General features: G+C 38.0%; 1 protein-coding gene across 1 annotated transcript in view; it reads right to left on the minus strand.

Annotated features, from left to right (window-relative positions):
• Nucleotides 1–5,611: 5,611 nt before the first annotated feature.
• DACH2 (dachshund family transcription factor 2) overlaps nucleotides 5,612–15,262 on the minus strand; it is a 205,181-nt gene continuing 195,530 nt past the window's right edge. Inside the window, exon 9 of the mRNA XM_037820849.1 lies at nucleotides 5,612–5,616. Within this exon, the coding sequence (XP_037676777.1) occupies nucleotides 5,612–5,616 (5 nt within the window). The remainder of the gene's footprint in view (nucleotides 5,617–15,262) is intronic.

The raw sequence follows: 15,262 nt of genomic DNA on the forward strand, positions 1-15,262 counted from the left end.
TAGGAAAAGACAGGAAAGAGAGGTTTGGAGAAGAGTGTAGAAATGAAGACTATCAGGAAGGATAAAAGGAGAGAGAGAAAAAAACAAGACATGACATATAAAATACAAAATGCAAAATGGTAGAAGAAAGTACTGCCCTTACAGTAATAACACTAAATGTTAAAGGAATAAACACCCCTATAAAGAGACATAGACTGGCAGAATGGATTAAAAAACAGGACCCATCTATATGCTGTCTGCAATTAACTCACTTTAGATACAAGGACAAAAATAGGCTGAAAGTGAAAGGTTGGAAAAAAATATTTCAGACAAACAGCAACCAGCAAAAAAGCAAGAGTATCTATATTAATATCAGACAAATTAGACTTCAAATGTAAAACAATTAAAAGAGACGAAGAGGGACAACATATATAATAAAAGGTTCAGTTCATCAAGAAAACATAACAATCATAAATATTTAAGCACTGAGCTAGAGTGCACCAAAATTCATGAGGCACACAATGACAACAATGAAGGGAGAAGTAGATACCTCTACAATAATAGTTGGAGTCTCCTCTGCTGACATCAATGGATGGAACTCTGGACAGAGGATCAACAAGGAAACACAGATGTTGAATTTTATGATAAATGAACTAGACATGACAGACATTTATAGATCACTACACACCACAAGAGCAGGATACACATTCTTCTTAAGTGATCATGAATCATTCTCTAGGATAAACCATATGTTGGGTCACAAAACAAGTCTCAACAAATTAAAAAAAATTGATAGTACACAAAACACCATCTTGGATCATAATGGAATAAAGTTGGAAATCAAAAACAAGCAGAGGATCAGAAAATTCACAAGTACCTGGAAGCTAAATAACACACTCTTTGACAACCAGTGGGTAAAGGAAGAAATTATAAGAGAAATTAGTAAATACCTTGAGGCAAATGAAAATGAATACATAATATATCAAAACTTATGGAATGCTACAAAGGCAGTGCTGAGAGGGAAATTTATTGCCCTAAATGCTGATATTAAAAGAGAAGAAAGAGAAAAAAATGAGGAATAAACTGTTCACCTGCAGGAAGTAGAGAAAGAACAGCAAATTAATTCCAAAACAAACAAAAGAAAGAAAGAAAAAATATATTAGAGCAGATTTAAATGGAATTGAGAACAGGAAAACAATAGAGGGAATCAATGAAACCAGAAGTTGGTTCTTTGAGAATATAAATAAAATCAATGGAGCCTTAGCTACTTTAACCAGAAAGAGAGGGAGGGAGGAGGGAGGGAGGAAAGGAGAGAGAGAAAGAGAGACAGAGAGAGAGAGAGAGAGAGAGAGAGAGAGAGAGAGAGAGAGAGAGAGAGGGAGGGAGAGAGGAGGCAAGAAAAAACACAATCAGAAATTGGAAAGGGGACATAACTACTGACCCTGCAGAAATAAAGGAGATAATGAAACGATACTATGAGCAACTATATGCTAATATACTAGACATTTTAAATGAAATGGACATCTTCCTAGAATAGCATGAACAACCAACCTTGACTCATGAAGAAACAGATGACTGCAGGAAACCAAGCACATGTAAAGAGGTACAGTCAGTCATCAAAAAGCTGCCCCAATTGTTGCTGATGTTCTCACAAACTTTGAGGACTGACAGCTTGGTATGCCAAGCCCTCTATCTTGGGGCTTGCCCTTATGAAGTTTCTTACTACAAAGGAGAGGCTAAACCTGCTTATAATTGTGCCTAATATTCTCCCACTGAGTGCCTCTTTGTTGCTCAGATGTGGACCTCTCTCTCTAGCTAAACCAGCTTGGCAGGTGAACTCACTGCCTTCCCCTCTATGTGGGACCTGACTCCCAGGGGTGTAAATCTCTCTGGCAACACAGGATATGACTCCTGGGGATGAATCTGGACCTGGAATCATGGGATTGAGAACATCTTGACCAAAAGGAGGATGAAAAATGAAATGAAATAAATTTCAGTGTCTGAGGGATTCCACATGGAGTCAAGAGGTCACTCTGGTAGGAATTATTATACAGTATATAGATAACCCTTTTTAGGGTACTTTTTTGTTTTGAAGTAATAAATATGTTTAAGTGCTGATTGTGGTGATGAATGCACAACTATATGATGATACTGTGAACAACTGATTGTACACTGTGGATGATTGTATGGCATGTGAATATATCTCTATCAAATTTCAGGGAAACATATAAATAGAGAGACACACATGCTGTGGAAAACATGGAGAGGAGGATGTACCTATTTACTGTTTGTGGGGAAGTAGAATGATGTAGCCTTTCTGGAGGGCAGTGTGGCAGTTCCAAAAGAAACTAAGTATGTGGGTGCCATAAGGTCCTGCAACCTCATGATGGGACGTATACTTGGAAGATCTGAGAGCAGAGATATGAATGGACATTTGCACACTGGTGTTTATGGTGGCAGTATTTATGATTTGCAATGGATGGAAGCAGCCTAAGGGTACACCAACTGATGAACAGAATGGTGAAGAGTGATGTATGCATACAATAGAATACTGAGCAACTGCAAGAATGAATGAAGCTGTGAGACATGCAACTAGGTGAATGGATCTTGAGGACAGCATTTTGAGCGAAGTATGCCAGAAATGAAAAGACAAGCATAATGCCTCACTAATATGGACTAACTATAATGTGTAAACTCTGAGAATTGAATCTTAAAGCAGAGCTTATCAGGGGAACACTTATTGTAATGGTCCCTAGGTTGTAAGCTCTTACAGCAGTCACATTAGTTTCTGAGTTGTAATGGTTATTTCCAAATTCTGAGATGCTGAGCTCTTTGTTTATAACCTGGTCAGTCTCTGGAAATTTAGGTATCTCTATCACACCTGAAACTCAGAGCTGAAGCTTGGCATCTATGAATGTCACTATTACCTCATACAGCAACTATTTAAAAAGCTGAAAAGGAATTCAGACTTCAATTAGAAATATGAATGAAATGGATCTGGCTAGGACTAAGGCAAATCAGGCCAAAGGTAAAGGACAACATTGACTGTGTTTTAAAATGTCAACTTTTGTATGAGACCAAAGGAAGAGATGTTTATTTGTTGCAGGGTGTATATTTTCTGCAGCACACTAAATAATTTAACTTGTACAGTCAGTTTATTCAAACACCATAACTTTGAATAAGAAGTGAGATCTGGTAGGTTTGTACAGGTTAGTGTGAAATTCTGATACATCCCAAAGTAATTTGGGCAGAAAATAAAAATATATTTGGAGTGACCCCTGAGGAGCTGGGGGAAAATGCAGAAATATTGGACTTTCCCACCTGGGTTATTACTGATATTCTCACAAACATTGAGGACTAACAAATTAGGAGAACAAGCCCTCGATATTGGGGCTTGCCCTTATGAAGCTTGTTACTGAAAAGAAGAGGCTAAGCCGATTTATACTTGTTCCTAAAAGTCTCTCCCAGATAACCTCTTTGTTGCTCAGATCAGGTCCTCTCTGTCTCTCTAAGTCAACTCAGTAAGTGAACTCACTGCCCTCTCCCCTACATGGGGACATGACTCCTAGTGGTGTAAGTCTCCCTAGCAATGTGGGACATGACTCCTTGAGATGAGCCTGGACCCAGCATCATAGGATTGATTAAATCTTCTGATCCAAAGGGGGGAATGAAATGAAACAAAATAATGTTTCAGTGGCTGAGAGATTTCAAATGGGGTCAAGAGGTCACTCTGGAGGGCATTCTTATGTGCTATATAGAAAACCCTTCTTAGTTTTTAGTGTATTGGAATAGCTAGAAGGAAATACCTGAAACTGTCAAACTGCCACCCAGTAGCCTTGATTCTTGAACATGATTTCATAACTATGTAGCTTACATGGTGTGACTGTGTGATTGTGAAAACCTTGTGGCTCACACTCTATCCAGTGTATGGACAGAAGAGTAGAAAAATGAGGACAAAATATAAATGGAAAGTAGGGTGGGGCTGGTGGATGGAATGCTTTGGGCATTCTTTTCTACTTTTATTTTTATTCTTTTTATTCTTTTTGGAGTAAGGAAAATGTTCAAAAACTGGGGTGATGAATGCACAATTATATGATGGTACTGTGAACAGTTGATTGTACACCATGGATAATTGTATGGTATATGAATTTATCTCAATAAAACTGAATTAAAAAAAACTGGGGGTTCAAGGGATTGAGTAACTTCATGGAGGGCTGCATAAAATTCTCAAGATTTTCTTCTTTACATTCACTTAAATTTTCAAAATGAATATGTTGTGTGGCTATTATGAAAGAGAAGGTAATTCCCCAGAGCAAACAAATAAAACTTCATACTAATAACCCACAGGTAAAGAATCCTGGCTTAAAATTGGATAGCTGAAGATCCCCTGAAGTTTATTTCCTACAGGGTGATCTGAGTTTAGACAAAAATACAAAATTTTATTTTTATTACTCTTTAAGCTACTCTATATTGCTTTAAATAAAAAGCATTTAAAAGAGAGATGTATGGTATTTGCCATGTTTTTCTAAGAATTACTCCCATCTCTACAAAATTCTAAGGCAGAAGTGATCATTAAATGAGTTGTTTTTGAACTCTATTGCTTAGTTGAGTACAAAGTGGAGAACTCCCCTGCATTGTTTTGCAAGGGATATTACTATAGTATAAGTAAATATCTTAGATAATTACAAGGTATTGATTGATAGTAATGGGTGGCAAGAGCAAGTGTTGAGGTTTATGAGTCCTGTGTTTTAATCCCCAGTATCACTAACAAGCCACTTAACTTCTCTTGTGTTGCTTTCCTATTTGAACAATGGTGCTAACCATACCTCTCCAAATGATCACACAGGGATAATTCTGCTAGAGGATATTTTTGTTAAGAATTGCACAAAGTTCACCATACTATATAGTGCTAGGTATTTCCTTTTCTCACCATTACAGGTTTTAGGCTATGAATACCTCATTCCAAGTGATATAAATATCTTGGCACAGATCCACAACACATCTGTATGGCAGCACCATAATAATTCTGAAATTTCTCTTTTAAGGTGATGTTACAACAATGGCATATGATTATCATCTTCTATTAAAATGCTTTTTGTTTTCTTTATTAAAACACAAATGCACATGTTAAAAAAATAAAACTTTAACTTTTAATCAGAGATAGGATTTCCTTTTTCACATTTCTCAGGTTTATCTGTGTTGGGGGTAGAGTGGGGTGAATCCAAGTTTTTAAGAAATGGTACTGTGTATGTAAAGAGGATGGAGAATAAAGTAACAGGTTAAGTGGTTATCAGAGTTATGTTAAATAACCCTTCCTAGACTATAATCAGAAAAACCTGTTAATTAATAGGTTAGTCCTGTAGCCTCCAGAATGCTGACTAGCAGAACAACCTGTTTTGGTTTGCAAGTCTCAAGGGCTACTTACAACTATCACTGCAATTTCGTCTGTTATGTGAGTGAGATGTAGCTGGAATTGTAAATCTTAGATCTGTTGATGAAATTTTATGTCATCATCATAATTAGTGTGACAAGATTTCAGTCCTTGCAATTATGTGGTTAACAATGCAGTGTTAAGTGGTGCAAACCACTCCATGGCAACCAGGTGCTAAATGATCAAGTAATGTGAACTCTTCTATCCTAAAAAAAAACAAAAAACAAACAATAAAAACCTACAGGCATAATATTTGCTATGTATGGTCTGACAGTTACTTCTGAGCAGACAGGTATGATATGGATTGGGAGGTACCACTAATCAAGACAATAATCCTGTGGATCATGAAGAAAATAAAAAATATTCCTGGAAAAGAAAGTGAAAGATCCAGGCCATCTAATGAATCTTACAGGGGAAAAAATCTGCTGCTTTAGAGAAAGATGCTGGGAACTTCTCTGTAGGGTGTATACTAGACCTTTTTCCCACTCTATAATGGCAGTTGCTGTAAAGTTTCTCTGGGTAATAAAAGACTGCTACTCTCAAAGGAGGATTTAAATGAAAATCTTTAGAATGACCTGCTTCCCCAAATCCCTCTAGTCTCTAAGTTGTTCTATGCTTCCCCTTTTCAAGAAAATATTTCCATTTTACAATGGGAACATAAGAGTGCCTATGTATATCTGAAAATACAGTAAAAATCATTGAGGAAAGGGAAAATAATGGTTGATGAAGGTAGGGAAGGAAGTGGTTTGTGGAACCCTAGAGAAAGTTGCCAAGCAGACCCTGGTGAGAGTATGTAGAAAAACTATAGAGAAACTCTGTAGCTCACCTTTTATTTTTCCTTGTCATATTGTACACATGGCAAAAAAAAAACATATATAATTTATCTTTACCTGTCCCCTTTCTTGCTGCTACTATCACTTTCCTTAATATTTTTCCTAATAGTGACACAACAATCTTATCCCAAGGGCAGTTGTTTGAAATAAGTATTGGTATAGCATCTTAAGCTCCTTGGAGGAAGGTGGTTGTAGGTTAATAAGTGAGCAGCAAAGAGATAAGAAAATAAGGAGGTCTCAAGTGTTAAGGAAGGCTAGACTTTGTTCAAATTGATCTTGAGAGAATGGACAAGAATTCTAATATTCATATACATTTCAAACTATAAATACGCATTAAATATTCTATATAATAAATACATGTGTTTTATATTACATTGTAAAATAGAACTTTTTAAAATATGGAGATGTTAAAATTCTGTCTGCTGATTTTGGGTTTAGGTGACACTTTAGCCACTTTGCTTTTTATTCTTCAGGGTCACTTTCACTAGATGCAGCATAGATGAATTCATGCATTTTATATTTTTGACTAGTCAGTCTATTCTCTATGATTAATCACCCACATTTTTTTCTGAACAAAAATGATTCAGAGGGGACAAATTTTAATAGACTTATCTTTTACATCAACTTTCAGTTTACATTTGCATGTAATCCAGTGTATTAGTGGCAAAGAGAAGGAAATGTTATTCAAGATTCCACCAGATTTATGGAAAAATATCAGAGTAAAAATATATTGCCATGTTAAATTATCTTGTATCATTTCCAAACACGTTGACAAAGAAGCAAAAAATAATTATTCATAGAGATTGACATTTCTCTTGCAAAAGGAGTTCCTCAGTTTTTTTTTTTCCCAAACAAATGCAGGGGCAAAAGCAGGAGCAATGTGTCACAGTGCCTTTGTACTTCATGGTGTTATCTCCTCTGAACAATTTTTGTCATTTTATTTTATTACTGGAAAGTCAGTTCATGAAGTCTTGTTGTATATTTTCTAAAATTTAGGAGCTTTGTAACCTATTGTTATTAAGATCATGGTGTCAATATTCAAAAATTTAAGAAACATTTATTGTGAACTGTACCAGTAGCCCCTGATAATGAAATTTAGTCATACAAAAGTTAACTAAGGAGGCGGGGCAAGATGGCAGACTGGTGAGCTGTAAGTTTTAGCTACTCCTCCAGGAAAGTAGGTAAAAAACCAGGAACTGCGTGGACTGGACACCACAGAGCAATCTGACTTTGGGCATACTTCATACAACACTCATGAAAACGTGGAACTGCTGAGATCAGCGAAATCTGTAAGTTTTTGCGGCCAGGGGACCCGCGCCCCTCCCTGCCAGGCTCAGTCCCGGGGGAGGAGGGGCTGTCAGCTCCGGGAAGGAGAAGGGAGAATTGCAGTGGCTGCTCTTATCGGAAACTCATTCTACTGATTCAAACTCCAACCATAGATAGACTGAGACCAGACACCAGAGACTCTGAGAGCAGCCAGCCCAGCAGAGAGGAGACAGGCATAGAAAAAAAACAACACGAAAAACTCCAAAATAAAAGCAGAGGATTTTTGGAGTTCTGGTGAACGCAGAGGGGGGAAGGGCGGAGCTCAGGCCTTGAGGCGCATATGCAAATCCCGAAGCAAAGCTGATCTCTCTGCCCTGTGCACCTTTCCTTAATGGCCCTGGTTGTTTTGTCTATTAGCATTTCAATAACCCATTAGACCTCTGAGGAGGGCCGTTTTTTTTTTTTTTTTTTTTTTTTTTTTAAATCCTTTTTGCTTTTTCTAAAACAATTACTCTAAGAAGCTCAATACAGAAAGCTTCAAAGAATTGCAATTTGGGCACGGCAAGTCAAGAGCAGAACTAAGAGAGCTCTGAGACAAAAGGCAAGAATCCAGTGGCTGAGAAAATTCACTAAACAACACAACTTCCCAAGAAAAGGGGGGTGTCCGCTCACAGCCACCATCCTGGTGGACAGGAAACACTCCTACCCATCGCCAGCCCCATAGCCCAGAGCTGCCCCAGACAACCCAGTGTGACGGAAGTGCTTCAAATAACAGGCACACACCACAAAACTGGGCGTGGACATTAGCCTTCCCTGCAACCTCAGCTGAATGTCCCAGAGCTGGGAAGTTGGAGCAGTGTGAATTAACAAAGCCCCATTCAGCCATCATTTGAGCAGACTGGGAGCCTCCCTACACAGCCCAGCAGCCCAGAACTGCCCTGGGGGGACGGCACTCACCTGTGACATAGCACAGTCATCCCTCAACAGAGGACCCGGGGTGCACAGCCTGGAAGAGGGGACCACTTGCAAGTCTCAGGAGCCATACGCCAATACCAAAGACTTGTGGGTCAGTGGCAGAGACAAACTGTGGCAGGACTGAACTGAAGGATTAGACTATTGCAGCAGCTTTAAAACTCTAGGATCATCAGGGAGATTTGGTTGTTAGGGCCACCCCCCCTCCCCGACTGCCCAGAAACACGCCCCACATACAGGGCAGGCAACACCAACTACACACGCAAGCTTGGTACACCAATTGGGCCCCACAAGACTCACTCCCCCACTCACCAAAAAGGCTAAGCAGGGGAGATCTGGCTTGTGGAGAACAGGTGGCTCGTGGACGCCACCTGCTGGTTAGTTAGAGAAAGTGTACTCCACGAAGCTGTAGATCTGATAAATTAGAGATAAGGACTTCAACTGGTCTACAAACCCTAAAAGAACCCTATCAAGTTCAGCAAATGCCACGAGGCCAAAAACAACAGAAAATTATAAAGCATATGAAAAAACCAGACGATATGGATAACCCAAGCCCAAGCACCCAAATCAAAAGATCAGAAGAGACACAGCACCTAGAGCAGCTACTCAAAGAACTAAAGATGAACAATGAGACCATAGTACGGGATATGAAGGAAATCAAGAAGACCCTAGGAGAGCATAAAGAAGACATTGCAAGACTAAATAAAAAAATGGATGATCTTATGGAAATTAAAGAAACTGTTGACCAAATTAAAAAGATTCTGGACACTCATAGTACAAGACTAGAGGAAGTTGAACAATGAATCAGTGACCTGGAAGATGACAGAATGGAAAATGAAAGCATAAAAGAAAGAATGGGGAAAAAAATTGAAAAACTCGAAATGGACCTCAGGGATATGATAGATAATATGAAACGTCCGAATATAAGACTCATTGGTGTCCCAGAAGGGGAAGAAAAGGGTAAAGGTCTAGGAAGAGTATTCAAAGAAATTGTTGGGGAAAACTTCCCAAATCTTCTAAACAACATAAATACACAAATCATAAATGCTCAGCGAACTCCAAATAGAATAAATCCAAAAAAACCCACTCCGAGACATATACTGATCACACTGTCAAACATAGAAGAGAAGGAGCAAGTTCTGAAAGCAGCAAGAGAAAAGCAATTCACCACATACAAAGGAAACAGCATAAGACTAAGTAGTGACTACTCAGCAGCCACCATGGAGGCAAGAAGGCAGTGGCACGATATATTTAAAATTTTGAGTGAGAAAAATTTCCAGCCAAGAATACTTTATCCAGCAAAGCTCTCCTTCAAATTTGAGGGAGAGCTTAAATTTTTCACAGACAAACAAATGCTGAGAGAATTTGCTAACAAGAGACCTGCCCTACTGGAGATACTAAAGGGAGCCCTACAGACAGAGAAACAAAGACAGGACAGAGAGACTTGGAGAAAGGTTCAGTACTAAAGAGATTCGGTATGGGTACAATAAAGGATATTAATAGAGAGAGGGAAAAATATGGCAAACATAATCCAAAGGGTAAGATGGCCGATTCAAGAAATGCCTTCACGGTTTTAACGTTGAATGTAAATGGATTAAACTCCCCAATTAAAAGATATAGATTCGCAGAATGGATCAAAAAAAATGAACCATCAATATGTTGCATACAAGAGACTCATCTTAGACACAGGGACACAAAGAAACTGAAAGTGAAAGGATGGAAAAAAATATTTCATGCAAGCTACAGCCAAAAGAAAGCAGGTATAGCAATATTAATCTCAGATAAAATAGACTTCAAATGCAGGGATGTTTTGAGACACAAAGAAGGCCACTACATACTAATAAAAGGAGCAATTCAGCAAGAAGAAATAACAATCGTAAATGTCTATGCACCCAATCAAGGTGCCACAAAATACATGAAAGAAACACTGGCAAAACTAAAGGAAGCAATTGATGTTTCCACAATAATTGTGGGAGACTTCAACACATCACTCTCTCCTATAGATAGATCAACCAGACAGAAGACCAATAAGGAAATTGAAAACCTAAACAATCTGATAAATGAATTAGATTTAACAGACATCTACAGGACATTACATCCCAAATCACCAGGATACACATACTTTTCTAGTGCTCACGGAACTTTCTCCAGAATAGATCATATGCTGGGACATAAAACAAGCCTCAATAAATTTAAAAAGATTGAAATTATTCAAAGCACATTCTCTGACCACAATGGAATAAAATTAGAAGTCAATAACCATCAGAGACTTAGAAAATTCACAAATACCTGGAGGTTAAACAACACACTCCTAAACAATCAGTGGGTTAAAGAAGAAATAGCAAGAGAAATTGCTAAATATATAGAGACGAATGAAAATGAGAACACAACATACCAAAACCTATGGGATGCAGCAAAAGCAGTGCTAAGGGGGAAATTTATAGCACTAAACGCATATATTAAAAAGGAAGAAAGAGCCAAAATCAAAGAACTAATGGATCAACTGAAGAAGCTAGAAAATGAACAGCAAACCAATCCTAAACCAAGTACAAGAAAAGAAATAACAAGGATTAAAGCAGAAATAAATGACATAGAGAACAAAAAAACAATAGAAAGGATAAATATCACCAAAAGTTGGTTCTTTGAGAAGATCAACAAGATTGACAAGCCCCTAGCTAGACTGACAAAATCAAAAAGAGATAAGACCCATATAAACAAAACAATGAATGAAAAAGGTGACATAACTGCAGATCCTGAAGAAATTAAAAAAATTATAAGAGGATATTATGAACAACTGTATGGCAACAAACTGGATAATGTAGAGGAAATGGACAATTTCCTGGAAACATATGAACAACCTAGACTGACCAGAGAAGAAATAGAAGACCTCAGCCAACCCATCACAAGCAAAGAGATCCAATCAGTCATCAAAAATCTTCCCACAAATAAATGCCCAGGGCCAGATGGCTTCACAGGGGAATTCTACCAAACTTTCCAGAAAGAACTGACACCAATCTTACTCAAACTCTTTCAAAACATTGAAAAAAATGGAACACTACCTAACTCATTTTATGAAGCTAACATCAATCTAATACCAAAACCAGGCAAAGATGCTACAAAAAAGGAAAACTACCGGCCAATCTCCCTAATGAATATAGATGCAAAAATCCTCAACAAAATACTTGCAAATCGAATCCAAAGACACATTAAAAAAATCATACACCATGACCAAGTGGGGTTCATTCCAGGCATGCAAGGATGGTTCAACATAAGAAAAACAATCAATGTATTACAACACATTAAAAACTCGAAAGGGAAAAATCAATTGATCATCTTAATAGATGCTGAAAAAGCATTTGACAAAATCCAACATCCCTTTTTGATAAAAACACTTCAAAAGGTAGGAATTGAAGGAAACTTCCTCAACATGATAAAGAGCATATATGAAAAACCCACAGCCAGCATAGTACTCAATGGTGAGAGACTGAAAGCCTTCCCTCTAAGATCAGGAACAAGACAAGGATGCCCACTGTCACCACTGTTATTCAACATTGTGCTGGAAGTGCTAGCCAGGGCAATCCGGCAAGACAAAGAAATAAAAGGCATCCAAATTGGAAAAGAAGAAGTAAAACTGTCATTGTTTGCAGATGATATGATCTTATATCTAGAAAACCCTGAGAAATCAACGATACACCTACTAGAGCTAATAAACAAATTTAGCAAAGTAGCGGGATACAAGATTAATGCACATAAGTCAGTAATGTTTCTATATGCTAGAAATGAACAAACTGAAGAGACACTCAAGAAAAAGATACCATTTTCAACAGCAACTAAAAAAATCAAGTACCTAGGAATAAACTTAACCAAAGATGTAAAAGACCTATACAAAGAAAACTACATAACTCTACTAAAAGAAATAGAAGGGGACCTTAAAAGATGGAAAAATATTCCATGTTCATGGATAGGAAGGCTAAATGTCATTAAGATGTCAATTCTACCCAAACTCATCTACAGATTCAATGCAATCCCAATCAAAATTCCAACAACCTACTTTGCAGACTTGGAAAAGCTAGTTATCAAATTTATTTGGAAAGGGAAGATGCCTCGAATTGCTAAAGACACTCTAAAAAAGAAAAACGAAGTGGGAGGACTTACACTCCCTGACTTTGAAGCTTATTATAAAGCCACAGTTGCCAAAACAGCATGGTACTGGCACAAAGATAGACATATAGATCAATGGAATCGAATTGAGAATTCAGAGATAGACCCTCAGATCTATGGCCAACTGATCTTTGATAAGGCCCCCAAAGTCACCGAACTGAGTCATAATGGTCTTTTCAACAAATGGGGCTGGGAGAGTTGGATATCCATATCCAAAAGAATGAAAGAGGACCCCTACCTCACCCCCTACACAAAAATTAACTCAAAATGGACCAAAGATCTCAATATAAAAGAAAGTACCATAAAACTCCTAGAAGATAATGTAGGAAAACATCTTCAAGACCTTGTATTAGGAGGCCACTTCCTAGACTTTACACCCAAAGCACAAGCAACAAAAGAGAAAATAGATAAATGGGAACTCCTCAAGCTTAGAAGTTTCTGCACCTCAAAGGAATTTCTCAAAAAGGTAAAGAGGCAGCCAACTCAATGGGAAAAAATTTTTGGAAACCATGTATCTGACAAAAGACTGATATCTTGCATATACAAAGAAATCCTACAACTCAATGACAATAGTACAGACAGCCCAATTATAAAATGGGCAAAAGATATGAAAAGACAGTTCTCTGAAGAGGAAATACAAATGGCCAAGAAACACATGAAAAAATGTTCAGCTTCACTAGCTATTAGAGAGATGCAAATTAAGACCTCAATGAGATACCATCTAACACCGATTAGAATGGCTGCCATTAAACAAACAGGAAACTACAAATGCTGGAGGGGATGTGGAGAAATTGGAACTCTTATTCATTGTTGGTGGGACTGTATAATGGTTCAGCCACTCTGGAAGTCAGTCTGGCAGTTCCTTAGAAAACTAGATATAGAGCTACCATTCGATCCAGCGATTGCACTTCTCGGTATATACCCGGAAGATCGGAAAGCAGTGACACGAACAGATATCTGCACGCCAATGTTCATAGCAGCATTATTCACAATTGCCAAGAGATGGAAACAACCCAAATGTCCTTCAACAGATGAGTGGATAAATAAAATGTGGTATATACACACGATGGAGTACTACGCGGCAGTAAGAAGGAACGATCTGGTGAAACATATGACAACATGGATGAACCTTGAAGACATAATGCTGAGCGAAATAAGCCAGGCACAAAAAGAGAAATATTATATGCTACCACTAATGTGAACTTTGAAAAATGTAAAACAAATGGTTTATAATGTAGAATGTAGGGGAACTAGCAGTAGAGAGCAATTAAGGAAGGGGGAACAATAATCCAAGAAGAACAGATAAGCTATTTAAAGTTCTGGGGATTCCCAGAAATGACTATGGTCTGTTAATTTCTGATGGATGTAGTAGGAACAAGTTCACTGAAATTTTGCTATATTATGTAACTTTCTTGGGGTAAAGTAGGAACATGTTGGAAGTTAAGCAGTTATCTTAGGTTAGTTGTCTTTTTCTTACTCCCTTGTTATGGTCTCTTTGAAATGTTCTTTTATTGTATGTTTGTTTTCTTTTTAACTTTTTTTTTCATACAGTTGATTTAAAAAAGAAGGGAAAGTTAAAAAAAAAAAAAAAGAAAAAAGACAAACAAGGAAAAAAAAAAAAAAAGATGTAGTGCCCCCTTGAGGAGCCTGTGGAGAATGCAGGGGTATTCGCCTACCCCACCTCCATGGTTGCTAACATGACCACAGACATAGGGGACTGGTGGTTTGATGGGTTGAGCCCTCTACCATAAGTTTTACCCTTGGGAAGACGGTTGCTGCAAAGGAGAGGCTAGGCCTCCCTGTATTTGTGCCTAAGAGTCTCCTCCTGAATGCCTCTTTGTTGCTCAGATGTGGCCCTGTCTCTCTGGCTAAGCCAACTTGAAAGGTGAAATCACTGCCCTCCCCCCTACGTGGGATCAGACACCCAGGGAAGTGAATCTCCCTGGCAACGTGGAATATGACTCCCGGGGAGGAATGTAGACCCGGCATCGTGGGATGGAGAACATCTTCTTGACCAAAAGGGGGATGTGAAAGGAAATGAAATAAGCTTCAGTGGCAGAGAGATTCCAAAACGAGCCGAGAGATCACTCTGGTGGGCACTCTTACGCACACTTTAGACAACCTTTTTTAGGTTCTAAAGAATTGGGGTAGCTGGTGGTGGATACCTGAAACTTTTAAACTACAACCCAGAACCCATGAATCTCGAAGACAGTTGTATAAAAATGTAGCTTATGAGGGGTGACAGTGGGATTGGGAATGCCATAAGGACCAAACTCCACTTTGTCTAGTTTATGGATGGATGTGTAGAAAAGTAGGGGAAGCAAACAAACAGATAAAGGTACCCAGTGTTCTTTTTTACTTCAATTGCTCTTTTTCACTCTAATTATTATTCTTGTTATTTTTGTGTGTGTGCTATTGAAGGTGTCAGGGATTGATTTAGGTGATGAATGTACAACTATGTAATGGTACTGTAAACAATCGAAAGTACAATTTGTTTTGTATGACTGCGTGGTATGTGAATATATCTCAATAAAATGATGATTAAAAAAAAAAAGTTAACTAAGGTATAAACATGCAAAAGGAGGAGTCTCACTACAATCATAAAATGAGGTTATTTTCT

The sequence above is a fragment of the Choloepus didactylus genome, chromosome X (assembly GCF_015220235.1).
Source record: "Choloepus didactylus isolate mChoDid1 chromosome X, mChoDid1.pri, whole genome shotgun sequence".
Taxonomy (NCBI): Eukaryota; Metazoa; Chordata; class Mammalia; order Pilosa; family Megalonychidae; genus Choloepus; species Choloepus didactylus.